The sequence below is a fragment of the Myodes glareolus genome, chromosome 8 (assembly GCF_982192425.1).
Source record: "Myodes glareolus chromosome 8, mMyoGla1.1, whole genome shotgun sequence".
In the NCBI taxonomy this organism is placed as follows: domain Eukaryota; kingdom Metazoa; phylum Chordata; class Mammalia; order Rodentia; family Cricetidae; genus Myodes; species Myodes glareolus.
Window position 1 is genome coordinate 100,408,552 of NC_142033.1, and position 12,845 is coordinate 100,421,396.

The window sequence follows — 12,845 nt, forward strand, 5'->3', positions numbered from 1 at the left end:
TGGAGGGAGGACGGAAGTGCGTCCCTGGGCATACTGGGAAATGTAGTTTTGTGTGCCTTGGTGCCTGAATCTGCTTTCTCTGGGTTCTGGGTAATGTAGTCTTGGGCCGTTAAGAGTTGAAGAAGGAATTCCGCTTTAAGAAACAGATATGGGTTCCTTGATCATTGGTGAGTCGTCCTGTTCATCAAATTGCATCCGGAACGATCTGTCTAGGGATTGGAGAGCATGAAATAGGGGCTGAAAAAGGTAAGCACGCCCATTTGGAAGGCCTTCTGTCCATCAAGAAAGTCTCAGTTGGTAATTGGGTGACTCCGCCACATCGTGCGACGATTGGCTGGAAAGTGGACGGGCCTTATCGGGCGTCAGAGGTGGTGTCGTGGGGCAGTCGTAGCCCCGGAGATGGCAGTGAGCGAGAGGAGGGGTCTCGACGGTGGGAGCCCCGCGCAGTGCGGATGGGGACGCTTGTCGTTGCTGGTGCTGATGCTGAGCGGCTGCTCAGGTCGCATCCACCGGCTGGCGCTCACAGTGAGCCCCTTAGGCTTGGCCTCGCCCTACTCCCCACTAGCTCCTTTAGATAGAACTTTTGCACCCCCCACTGCAGGCCGCGAGTGGTCTCGTCCCGGGCACCCCCACCCGGTGCTCGCAATAGATTAGCCTGGTTTAGGGGGCGGGACTCCATCTTCCGGGACCCCTGACTCTTGGCCCTTTAAATTCCGGGGGACCCTAGGTAACAACCATAGGACCTCCTGGGAAGAGGGAGTGCCTGGTAGCATCTTCCTGGAGTTCACTTCGATAGGAGGTTGGGGGAACTACTTTGAAAATTTAGCCCAGAAAGAATCGAAAAGTTTTCTGTGAAATCGAAACTGATCACACCAGCATGTGTAACTCACTCTCACTGTAGTGCACGTCAATATGGGGTCTTTCATGGGGGTGTCAGGGTTTCACCTCCTGGACACTCAAACACACCCTGTAGCTGCCTGGGAAGGACTGAAGCAGAGAAATACCACCATCGCCGCCACTACCCTGCACCCGGAAAGTCTTTCTCACGTGCTTGTGCCCTGAATAAAAAATGTCCAGAGGCTCTTGAGAACTGGTGGAGAAAGTGCCCTTGCCGCCACGGTCTCTCTGGTTTCCTGCAGGGGGAGAAGAGAGCTGACATCCAACTGAACAGCTTCGGATTCTACACCAATGGGTCTCTAGAGGTGGAACTGAGCCTGCTTCGCCTGGGTCTCCAGGAGACAGAAGAGAAGTCATCAAAGGTGAGAAGGCTTACGGGAGGGTTCAGTGCACAAGTTCTGGAATCCTGCCCTCGCCCTGTCCCTCACCCATGGGATCTATGGCAAGTTCCATAGCCTTCTTGAGCCTCAATTTTCCCACCCGTCACTTGGGAATGAATACAGTGTCTCATGCAGTCTGGATGTTCAGAGTACAGATCAGGTCTCCTTGTTGTTCCTGCTGGCTGAGGCAGGAGGATCAAGTTACGCAGCCCCCACACTGGGAGACCCCCCCAGGTGCTCTACTACTGAGCCACCCCCACCCAACCTCAGCCCCTTTGTAGCATAACACTTTATACATGTATACATAATGTATTTTGACCGTACCCCCTCTACTCCTCTCTGGAACTCCTCTGAGTTCCATCCCCACCTTCCCAAACTCCTCCCAATTTCATGTCTTTTGGTTTTTAAAGACATAATCTCACTATGTAAACTAAGCTAGCCACAGGCTCAGAGATCACCCAGACCTTTTTTATTTTTATCTAGGGCCATACCCTGAAAGAAAAGTGGCTGTCCACAGCTTCTCAGCTAGGTGTCAGGGTTCAGGCACCCCTCTTCCCTGCATGCTGCAATGCAGACAGCCGGAGCTGCTGGGAGTTCAGCAGCAGTAGTGTCCAGGAGACATTGTTTCTCTCTGTTTCTCCCCAGCCTCTGGCTTTTACACTCTCCCCTTTCACTCTTCACCAGTGTCCCCTTGGTAGAAGAGGTGCGAAGTGGATGCCCGGTTCATCGTAGCCTTATTTTTTCTTTCCTGTTTTCGGTGGGGGGAGGTTGAGACAGGGTCTCACTGTGTAGTGCTGGCTGTCCTGGAACTCACTATGTAGACCAGGATGGCCTCCAACTCACAGAGATCCACCTGCCAAGTGCTGGGATTAAAGGCGTGCACCACTATGCCCAGGCAGCCTTGTTTTGGCAGTTTGCTTTGAGATAGGGTCTCATGTTGTTCAGGTTCGCCTAAAAATCAAGCCCCTCCTGCCTCAGTCTCCATAGCCCATGAAATTGCATGCCCTACCCTGCCCAGCACCATTGACGTTGTAGGTGGATAAATCAATCAGGCTGTGAAAAGTCTCTCAGAGGAAGTGAGCTCTGCATGAGCATTGGGAGTCAGGGGTGGGGCAGGTCATTGAGCATCTGGCACATGGTGGGTGTTGAGTACCTGCAAAAGGAGCCAGGGGTGGCGGTACACGCTGAGGCAGTAGGATTGATACAAGTCTAACAGCAACCTGGACACCAGCCCTATCAGCCAGGGCTGCCTGCGAGCACCACTCTCAAAGCAGAGCAGAACTAGGTTGCATCCCTTCTGCTGCATAGGGTGTTTTGGAAGCCCCTCACTGTTTTCTCCTTCCATCAGGTGGGGTTCAGCCTCAGTCGGGTTCGATCTGGTAGCGTTCACTCCTACTCGGTGAGTAGAGAGCATCAGAGGGGATGAGGGGACTAACATGGTGTGGAGGGCCTGTCTTCTTCCTGTAAAGACTACAGCCCTGGGTGAATGGATAACACACTGAACTATGCTAGACCCATGGGCAGTTGTAACCCAGGTCCTCTCTGTCCACTCCCCAGAGCCGGAACGTCCACGGATGTCCTCTGGAGAGAAACAGCAGCAACTTCCTGGTCCTTTTCCTCATTAATATCCAGGACCTGCAGTGAGTGGCTACAGAGGACCCCCCCCCTCAAAGATCCACAGCCCTAGGGAGAAAGCTAGTCTCTTTGCTACATAGTGCAGCATGTGTTTGTGTGTGTATGTGTATGTGTGCACCCATACGCATGCTACTGGATATTGAACCTACTGCCTCACAGATTATAGGCAAGTGCTATAGCCTCACCCCCAGCCCCTCACTGGGGGATTCTGAGTGGGGCTCCACCCTGACCACGCCCCCAGCTCCTCACTGGGGGATTCTAGGCAGGGCTCCACCCTGACTACGCCCTCAGCCCCTCACTGGGGGATTCTAGGTGGGGCTCCACCCTGACTACATCCCCAGCCCCTCACTGGGGGAGTCTAGGTGGGGCTCCACCCTGACTACACCCCCAGCCCCTCACTGGGGGATTCTAGGTGGGGCTCCACCCTGACCACGCCCCCAGCTCCTCACTGGGGGATTCTAGGCAGGGGCTCCACCCTGACTACACCCCCAGCCCCTCACTGGGGGAGTCTAGGTGGGGCTCCACCCTGACTACACCCCCCAGCCCCTCACTGGGGATTCTAGGTGGGGCTCTACCCTGACCATGCCCCCAGCCCCTCACTGGGGGATTCTAGGCGGGGCTCCATCCTGACCACGCCCCCAGCCCCTCACTGGGGGATTCTAGGTGGGGCTCCACCCTGACTACACCCCCAGCCCCTCACTGGGGGATTCTAGGCGGGGCTCTACCCTGACCACGCCCCTAGCCCCTCACTGGGGGACTCTAGGTGGGGCTCTACCCTGACTACGCCCCCAGCCCCTCACTGGGGGATTCTAGGCGGGGCTCTACCCTGACCACGCTCCTAGCCCCTCACTGGGGGACTCTAGGTGGGGCTCTACCCTGACTACGCCCCCAGCCCCTCACTGGGGGAATCTATGCAGGTCTCCACCCTGACCATTTCCCCAACTCCTCACTGAGAGATTCTTGTGGGGAGACTTCACTCCTTAGCCATGACTCCAACCCTCTTTGTACTTTTTGTTTTAAGACAGGGTCTCAATATGTTTTACCAGTTTGGGCCTTGAACTCACTCTGTAATTCAGGCTGACATTGAACTGCCTTTGTCTGTCAAGTACCTTGGATCACAGGCCTTTTGCCTGCAGACCAGGCCATGTTGTCTGCCCTTCCCAGTAGATCGATAGTTGCTATTACCGACAACCAAGAATGTACCCACTACCTTGATGGGTGGTGGCCAGATGCAAAGATTTGGTGATTCTCCAACCCCTTCAGGAGGGCATCCACAGATGTGGTGTACCTGGCCACAGACTTCACCGTCCCCTTTCCCTATTCTCCATCACCCAAGGGTCAAAGTCCTAAAATTTGGAGAGCAGAGGAAGTTGCTCATTTCCCCCGGTCTCCTCTCTGACGCCCCTGCCCAGTCGAGCCTCCTGAAGTCAGAGCCAGCAGACACCCCTAAGGGGAGCAGTGGTAAGTCCGGGAAGCTGGACAGAGCTAGCTGCCCTGGATGCATCCCAATTTTCTGCCTGTCTGTCTTTTCACAGTCACTTCCCCATCCCCTACAGAAACCTCTGCAGTCAAGGAAGATGAGGCAAAGCCTGGAGCACCCCATGTTTCAGGAGAGAAAACTCCCCCAGGGGTGCATGGACACTCAACAGAGGGCCATCCACAGAGGCATCTGCCCACACAGGACCCCAGCGGGAAGGAGACGGAGCTGGTGTTGGGGCTGGGCCACCTGAACGACTCCTACAACTTCAGTGTAAGTACCTGCCTCACCCGCATGTCCCCACCTCCCCTGAGCCCTGCCTCTGCTGGAGGACCCTCCTGAGACCCCCCTCCCTGCGACCAGTTTCACGTGGTGATCGGCTCCAGGGCTGAGGAAGGCCAGTACAGCCTCAACTTCCACAACTGTCACAACTCTGTTCCTGGCAAGGAGCATCCATTCGACCTCATCGTGAGTGTCCAGGGACAGGAGCCCCTGCCCACCTGACCGGTGATGTCTCCATCCTGTGCTTACGGGGGGCGGGGGGCATGCAGCACAGCACATGTGTGGAGGTCAGAGGAGTCAGTTCTCCCACCTGTGGGCCCCAGGGATCAAACTCAGGTCATCTGCCTTGGCCGCAAGCTTCTTCACCCACTGAGCCATCTTGCCAGCTCCTGGATGAACTTCCTAAAGTCCTCTGTTGGGCTTTGGTGAGACATGCAAGCTAGGGTATGCAACTGTCCTCCGATCAGAAGTATTTAAGGGAAGACAAAGGTGTGTCTATTTCAGGTGTGTAGAGAACGTGTGTGCGTGTGTTTGTGTTCATTTGTATGTGCAGGGGAGCTTGTATGGTGTGCTCAGGAAGTCATAGTCAGCCCCCAGCAGTGTTCCTCAGGATACTGGCCATCTCCACATTTGCTTTCTTGTTTCGAGACAGGCTCTCACTGTGTAGCTCATGCTGGCCTAGAATTTACTATGTAGACCAGGCTGACCTCGAACTCACAGTACTGCAAGTAAAGGTATGCGCCACCACCGCCAGCTCACCTTGTTTTTGGAGATGGAGTCTCTGACTGACCACAGGGAGCCTCCTGTCTGCACACCCATGCTAGTGTTTTTTAATACCGGTTCTGAGGATCTGAACTCAGCTCCTCATGATTGCAAGGCAAGCACCTTCCCTAGCTGTGTCACGAACAACCTGTAGGCTTGGCTTATGTGTATTTTGGATGTGAGTGTGTATGCAGTGTGTGTGGAGGTCAGAGGGCAGGTTACAGGAGTTGGTTCCTTCCTGCCTTCACGTGTGTTCCAAGGATGGCTGCCTGAAGTTGTCCTTGATTTACACACACACACACACACACAAACAGAATCACACAGTATGCCCTAAATCGATGGTGCTCAGCTTCTGGGTCTCGACCCTTTGGGGGCCGCGTATCAAATATCCTACGTTATCAGATATTTATAGTACAATTCAGAGCAGTAACAAAATTACAGAATTGCTGTTATGAAATAGCAACAAGACAGTTCTTTGGTTGGGGGGATCACCACAACATGAGGAGCTATATTAAAAGGGGTCACAGTATCAAGAAGGCTGAGAACCACTGCCTAAGTGATCCAGTCACAACATGGGTAGGTTGTGTATTGGATACTATGAGTCGTTTTTCTTCTGGGTGGCCCCCTCACTGACACCATGTAGGCACCTCTGTGTCCCTAGTTTATATCATCCAGCCTTCCCCAAACTTCTGGAAATGTGACAGGCCCTGTGCAAATGCTTGTCACTTTGTACAAAGACTGGGTCCTCCCTGGGTGTTGGTCCTCTATTGCTTCCAGAGTATGGCTGTGTACCCATTTGAGAGATAGGACCAACTGAGGCTCTAGCTGGCAAGTGGATGAGTTGGAGACTGGAACTCTCCAGAAACCCAGAGCTAGAGCCACAAGGGCAAGGCCACCTGCCTCCCCACTTCCAGGTGATGATCCGAGAGAAGAATCCGAAGGCTTCCTGTCAGCGGCAGAAATACCCCTCTTCAAGCTCTACCTGACTATGTCTGCCTGCTTCCTGGCTGCTGGCATCCTTCTGGGTGTCCGTGCTCTGCAAGAATACGTAAAGCGCCTTCCTGCCCTCCTCACCCTGCCCGCCCCGCCTCTCTGAGGGCCTCACATACTGATCTAATAATGGTGCTCTCCCTCCCCATTCCCCCTCTGGCAGATACAGTGTCTTTAAGATTCACTGGCTCATGGCAGCCCTGGCGTTCACCAAGAGTGTCTCCCTGCTTTTCCACAGCGTGAGCAACGAGGGCCTGGTGGCAACACAAGGGTGGGATGGTGGGGTGGGACATCTGTCTGCTTGCGCACTCTGCCCATCTCCGCTCAGCTCTCACCGCCTACCCTCCAGGACCATCCACTGGTCCAGTGCTGAGTGTCCACCATATCGTCTAACCGTCCCCCACCCAGCTGTGACCTCCCCACTCCCTGGTGGAGGGGATCCATGGCGACTGGCTGTTTTCGTTTCCCTCCCCAATCACCCATCCATCTCACACTTCTGCCCCTGAGCTGCCCTCCACCCGATCATCCTTCTCTCTGACTTCCTATCCGTCTGCCTGCCTCTAGATCAACTACTATTTCATCAACAGCCAAGGCCACCCCATCGAAGGCCTCGCCGTCATGCACTATATCACACACCTGTAAGTCACCCGGCTCTGTACACAGGTGGGGAGGCAGGCGGAGGGGGCTGGGCCCCCCACTCATCATCAGACCTCCCCCACTCTGGCTCCCCAGGTTGAAAGGTGCCCTTCTTTTCATCACTATTGCCTTGATCGGCTCAGGCTGGGCCTTTGTGAAGTATATGCTGTCGGACAAGGAGAAGAAGATTTTTGGAATTGTGATCCCCCTGCAGGTATGTGTGTGGATTCCTCAAGAGAGAGTGGAGACGTAGGGAGAGATTCAAAGAGGAATGCTAAGGATTGATACAGGGAAGGATGCTGGGGTGGGATACAGGGAGGGATGCTGGGGTGGGATGCAGGGAGGGATGCTGGGGTGGGATGCAGGGAGGGATGCTGGGGTGTGGGGTACAGGGAAGGATGCTGGGGTGGGACGCAGGGAGGGATGCTGGGGTGTGGGGTACAGGGAGGGATGCTGGGGTGTGGGGTACAGGGAGGGAAGTCCATAGTGGTAGAGGATATGGCGGTTCATTTTTAGTGGACAGGAGCAAAAGGATGGGAATAAAATCAGGCGGTATCCTGCTAACCCCACAGGTCCTGGCTAATGTTGCATACATTGTCATCGAGTCCCGTGAGGAGGGTGCCAGTGACTATGGACTCTGGAAGGAGATCTTGTTCCTGGTGGATCTCATCTGCTGCGGTGCCATCCTCTTCCCAGTTGTGTGGTGAGGAGCCGACCCTGCCCTTCACCCCGCCAAGGCGCCCCCACTACCCCACAGAAGACTCTTGTTTACTGGGTTGGGGTCATGTTCGCTTCCCACATTCTTCCTCCAGGTCTATCCGGCATCTGCAGGACGCATCTGGCACTGATGGCAAGGGTGAGGCCCCGCCTTAAGGTTTTTTCCAGCCCTGTATTCTCACTGACACCAGGTGCCAGGGCCCCGTGTCTTCATGACTATGTCTTCGTCTCGCTCCTCTGTCCCCTCTCCCCCTCGCCAGTTGTTCTTTCTACTGTTCATCCCGTAGTTTTGGAACTGCCCCCCAGCCCTGTCCCCTCCTCTGTTGCCTTCCCCTCCTACCACTTTCAGTGACCCCCCCCCCGACCCCCATTCTGTGCCCTCCCACAGTGGCGGTGAACCTGGCCAAGCTGAAGCTGTTCCGACATTACTACGTCATGGTAGGAGTCCCGTCCTTCCCCAGGCCTGCCTCTCCCCACCTCTCCCACGGCCCTCTGCCCCTGACCCCCATGCCCCACGTGTCCCCAGGTCATCTGCTATATCTACTTCACCCGCATCATCGCCATCCTGCTGCGCGTGGCTGTGCCCTTCCAGTGGCAGTGGCTGTACCAGGTGAGAGGAGCAGAGCAGGGTCCCCAGTGCGGGGTGGGTCAGGAGTGTGGGTGGCCAGGGAGTCCCGCCTGATCCTATGCCCTGACTCCTAGCTCTTGGTGGAGAGTTCCACGCTGGCCTTCTTCGTGCTCACCGGCTACAAGTTCCAGCCAGCTGGGGACAACCCCTACCTGCAGCTGCCTCAGGAGGATGAGGAAGATGTGCAGATGGAGCAAGTGTGAGCAGGCTGGGGGTAGGAGAGGGTGGGGTTAGACCTGGGCTGCTTCTCGGGGTGCGTCTAGGCAGGATTATGGGTGTGTGGGGCCCAAAAGGACTAAAGGTGGGGTGTGGGTAGCCTTAAAACTAGTCCACATGGTGCTTGGAGATGGCCTCTGGGGTGTGCTGAGGAGGTGAAGGACAGGTGGTCCACAGGGTGCAGGTCTGGAGTCACTCTAGGTGGATTGGAGCTCTGGTAGGAAGTGATGGGCTCTGTCACCTAGGCCCAGGAGACCTCAGAGGCCAGCTGGGCCGAACCGGGTCACTCTGGAGTGGTAGGAGCCAAGCTGATTTGACAGCAGGGTTAAAACTGACATACTGACTACGGGGCTAGGTCTGGCTGGGGATGTAGGGCTGGGATGGTCCCTTCAGCTGCCGGACCCTGCTTCTGCTGTGTGCCTCTCCCAGGATGACGGATTCTGGATTTCGGGAAGGCCTGTCCAAAGTCAACAAGACAGCCAGTGGCCGGGAGCTGTTGTGACTTCCTCATCCAGCCACCACCCTCAGTCCTTCTGCCCCTGCACACTACTCTTGTCCCCTAGTGTGCAGGGAGTCGTAGGGACTCGTGCCAACAAGGCACACAAGACGCGGGTCCCCAAGGAGCCTTCCAAAAAAAGACACCCCTCTCCTCTTCAGCCTTTCAGTACAATAAGGACCGGTCCTTTTTTTTTTTTTTTTTTTTTTCTCATGAGTTTCTTGATGCTGAGGGTTCGAATGCCTAAGGCAAGAGCTGCAGTTATGATCTCAGACCCCGAACCCTCAGGCCAGCGGTGGCACTTGCCTGTCAGCCTATTGCTCTGGAGATCCTTGTGGAACTTGGGGCTGATCAGTAGACAAATACAAATAAAGATAAAACAGAATTCATAGTGAGGAGAGGATAGTCTGCCAATGCTGTGCCGGGCCCTGTGTTGGCTGTTGGGGAACGTGTGACCAAGTTCCCCCTCCCATCTCAACCCTCAAGGGTCTTTCAAGTCACCAGACCCAGGATGAGGTTCCCACAGGGACTGGCCCAGCCACAGAAGTCTGGAAGGTGCGGATGAACCACTGTCCTCTGAAAACAGACCCGAGCGTGTGACTGAGCTATGGGAACGCAAAGTACTTGCTGCTTCTGCTCCGGGACCTGAGTGTAGGTCCCAAAGCCTCCATGAAGATGGCCTTTGTGCTCACAATCCTGCTAGGGCGGTGGGGAGGGCTAGATCCCTGGCCTTGGCCGCAGCCCGGGCCCTCAAGACACCCTGTTTCCAAACTAAGGTGGGTTTCTAAACCCAAGGGACAGCAGATGCAGCCCCTGACTGCGTGTGACCTTAGGCCACAGAGAGAACTAATAGCAGGGTGTGGCAGCTCAAGCCTCTAACTGAGGCAGGAGAATTACTAGAGTTTGAGGCTAGAAATGAATAGTCATGGCCCTAAGGGTCCAGCACCAACCTTGTCCTAGCCTCTTTTAGACCCCCTTAGAGTTAGTTCTTCAAGATGGCTCTCTCTGCCCTCCCTTTCAGAGTGCACAGACACCAAGGTGGGGGTGGGGGGTAAGGAGGGGCCAGGGGCCCTGGTTAAAGCTTCCACAATAAGGAAGTGAGACCAGCTGCAGACCAGATGGGCAAATAGCCCAGCCAGCCAGAAGCACTACAGGCTGGGGAGGGTGTGGAAGGGGGTGGTGGGAGGCAGAGTCCTAAAAACAGACTGTGAGGCTTTGTGCCAGGGCCCACAGGAGCCTTGAAAGAATCAAGAGTGTCGGGGCGCAGTGCAGCTGGACATGCGGAAGTAGGCACGGTGATCACGCTCCCACTCCAAAGGTGGGCACACCCTAGTGCTCACCAGTTGTGCATGTGTCCTGACAGTGGCAAGGAAGATCTGAGGGAAACAGATGAGGGCACCCTAGTGGGTTCCAGCATCCTCACAGGGAACTGGGCCCACCGTGGTGGCGCATGCCTTTAAACCCAGCCCTCGGCACTGGGGAGGCAGAGGCCGCCAGTTCTCTGAGTTCTGGGACAGCCAGGGCGACACAGAGAAACCTTGTCTCAAAACACAAAACAGAACAAAAAAAAAAAAAAAAAAATCCTGGGCAGGAGAGAGAGCTCAGTAGTTAAGAGCACTGGCTGCTCTTCCAGGCGGCCTGGGTTTAGTTCCCAGCACCCACATGGCGGCTCAAGACTGTAACTCCAGTTCCAGGGGTTCTAACACCCTCACAGATACATTCACAGGCAAAACACCAAAGCACACAAAATAAAAATAATAAATAGGATGAGGTAAGCTGGAGCGGAGGGCAGGGAGGTGAAGCGCTGTACATAGCATTCACACCTGTTCACACCTGTCCTCGCAGTGCCTCAGGTGCCAGCAGGAGTGTGAGCTTCAGAAAACCTGGTTTGTGCAGTGAGGATGTGCAAACAGAACAAAACAAATCCAAAGGGGAAAAGAGAGGAGGGAGGGAAGGGAAGAGAGGGGGGGTGGGGAGAGAGAGGAGGGAGGGGAGAGGGGGTAGAAGGCACCTACCTGAGGGTTCTGTCTGCAAGGTGTGGTTCACTGTCTCTGGAGACCAGGCTCAGACCTGCAGGGGCGGGAGGTGGGGGGTGCCCTGTGGTTGGACTCTGAGCCCGCCCCCATCTTTTTGTGCCATCTGGGGTACTGCAAGCACCACACGGAGCTCAGGGAAGAAGCTGTTGTCACAGCCTTATAGATGGTGCAGGGGTCAAGGTCCCCGAGAGTTAATGAGTTACGGGGTAGGAAGAGAGGTCACCCAGCCTGGGTGCTAGCTGGAATTCCAGGAACCTGGGCTTCCAAGCATGGAGAGACTCCTGTGCAGGAACTGGGGAGGGTGGCGGGTAATCACGCCCATCAGTCAGAGTTGAGGGGTCTGCCACCCAGAAATCAAATCCACCCCTTTCTTCCATTCTCTCCTGACACCAGAGCTCAGCACTGATAGAAGTCTGCAGCTCCCTCGTTAGTTTGGGAGGGGCTCTCTACGGAGACCAGGCTGGCTCACAGAGATCTGCCTTCTTCTGCCACCCGGAATGTGTGGATCACCACGCCGGGCATTTCTCTCAGCTTTTTAGCTATGTTTGCTCAATAACATTTTATTTGAATTATTTTAGTTTTTAGGCAGTGTTTCATGTAGCCCAGGCTGGCCTTATACTCTCTCTGTAGCCAAGAATGACCTTGAATTCCTGATCTCCCAAGTACTGAGAAGTCAGGCCTGCTCCATCACGTCTGACTCGTTTGGAGTTTTGAGACAAGGTCTCACTATGTAGCCCAGGATGACTCGGAACTTCTGGCAGTCCTCCTGCCTCAGCTTCTCAAGAAGAATGGCAGGCACATACTACCATGCCTGATACTGCTCTTCAGAGTGTGTGTGTGTGCGTGTGTAGGCCCAAAGTTGCTGTCCAGTGTCTCCACTTGTCACTCTGCACTTCTGTTTACTTACCAAGGTTTCTCACAGAACCCAGAACTCACTGGCTCCCTCTGGTCCAGCAAGCCAGCTTGCCCAGGACCCAGGGAATCCCTGTCTCAGCCTGAGTTATCAGAGGATGCCAAAATGGCAAAGTCACTAGATTTTACCCCCTGAGCCACCTTTTCCAGGTCTTGCTGTGCACCCATGTTGGTCTCTGATGGCAAGGCTCCTTCCTCAGCTTAAGTGCTAGAGTGACAGGCATGCACCACCTCACCTGGCATGGCTCTACTTGTTCAATGTTCGTGTGTGTGTGTGTGTGTGTGTGTGTGTGTGTGTGTGTGTGCAGGTACAATTATTTTTTAGCCAAATACTTTGCACAGATCTTATGCAGTCTTGAAGTCAGAACGATGGGTTTGTGGCCCCCACTCCCTGAGAATCCCTGCACATGCTCCCCACCACACTGGCTCAGGAGACCCACTCTCCCCCTCCTGATGTTCTGACACAAGTTCTTATTTCCCCAGAGGAGAGTCACAGGGGTCAAGAATTCCCCGCCTCTCCTCCCAGACCTCCTCCCTCCCAGTGGGCCCTGGTCCAATCATGGCTTCTTGGTTACCTCCCAGCACTAAATGCTGCTGTGCAGCAACATCGCAGAGACTGGACCCTTCCCACATCCCCACCAGACCAGAAGCAGGAATGACTGATCTCCCTCCCACACACAGCGCCCCCAGCCACGGGGCAAATCCTTTCTATTCAGACCTGCAGGTCACCCACCTCCACTGGACAGGGTAAACAGGTCCACAAAGGACAAACCAAATCCAG

At 55.0% G+C, this 12,845-nt stretch overlaps 1 protein-coding gene across 1 annotated transcript; it reads left to right on the forward strand.

Moving 5' to 3' along the window:
• The first annotated feature begins 346 nt into the window (after positions 1-346).
• Positions 347-9,511, forward strand: Gpr108 (G protein-coupled receptor 108). Its single transcript, XM_048427532.3, is given in 19 exon segments — positions 347-525; positions 1,140-1,259; positions 2,626-2,676; positions 2,835-2,917; positions 4,249-4,373; positions 4,469-4,662; positions 4,753-4,857; positions 6,348-6,369; positions 6,372-6,451; positions 6,453-6,481; positions 6,587-6,662; positions 6,988-7,061; positions 7,156-7,273; positions 7,632-7,762; positions 7,872-7,915; positions 8,165-8,214; positions 8,303-8,386; positions 8,479-8,603; positions 9,050-9,511. Coding segments are annotated over 19 exon segments (1,710 nt in total). The 5' UTR covers positions 347-399; the 3' UTR covers positions 9,123-9,511.
• Positions 9,512-12,845: the final 3,334 nt, after the last annotated feature.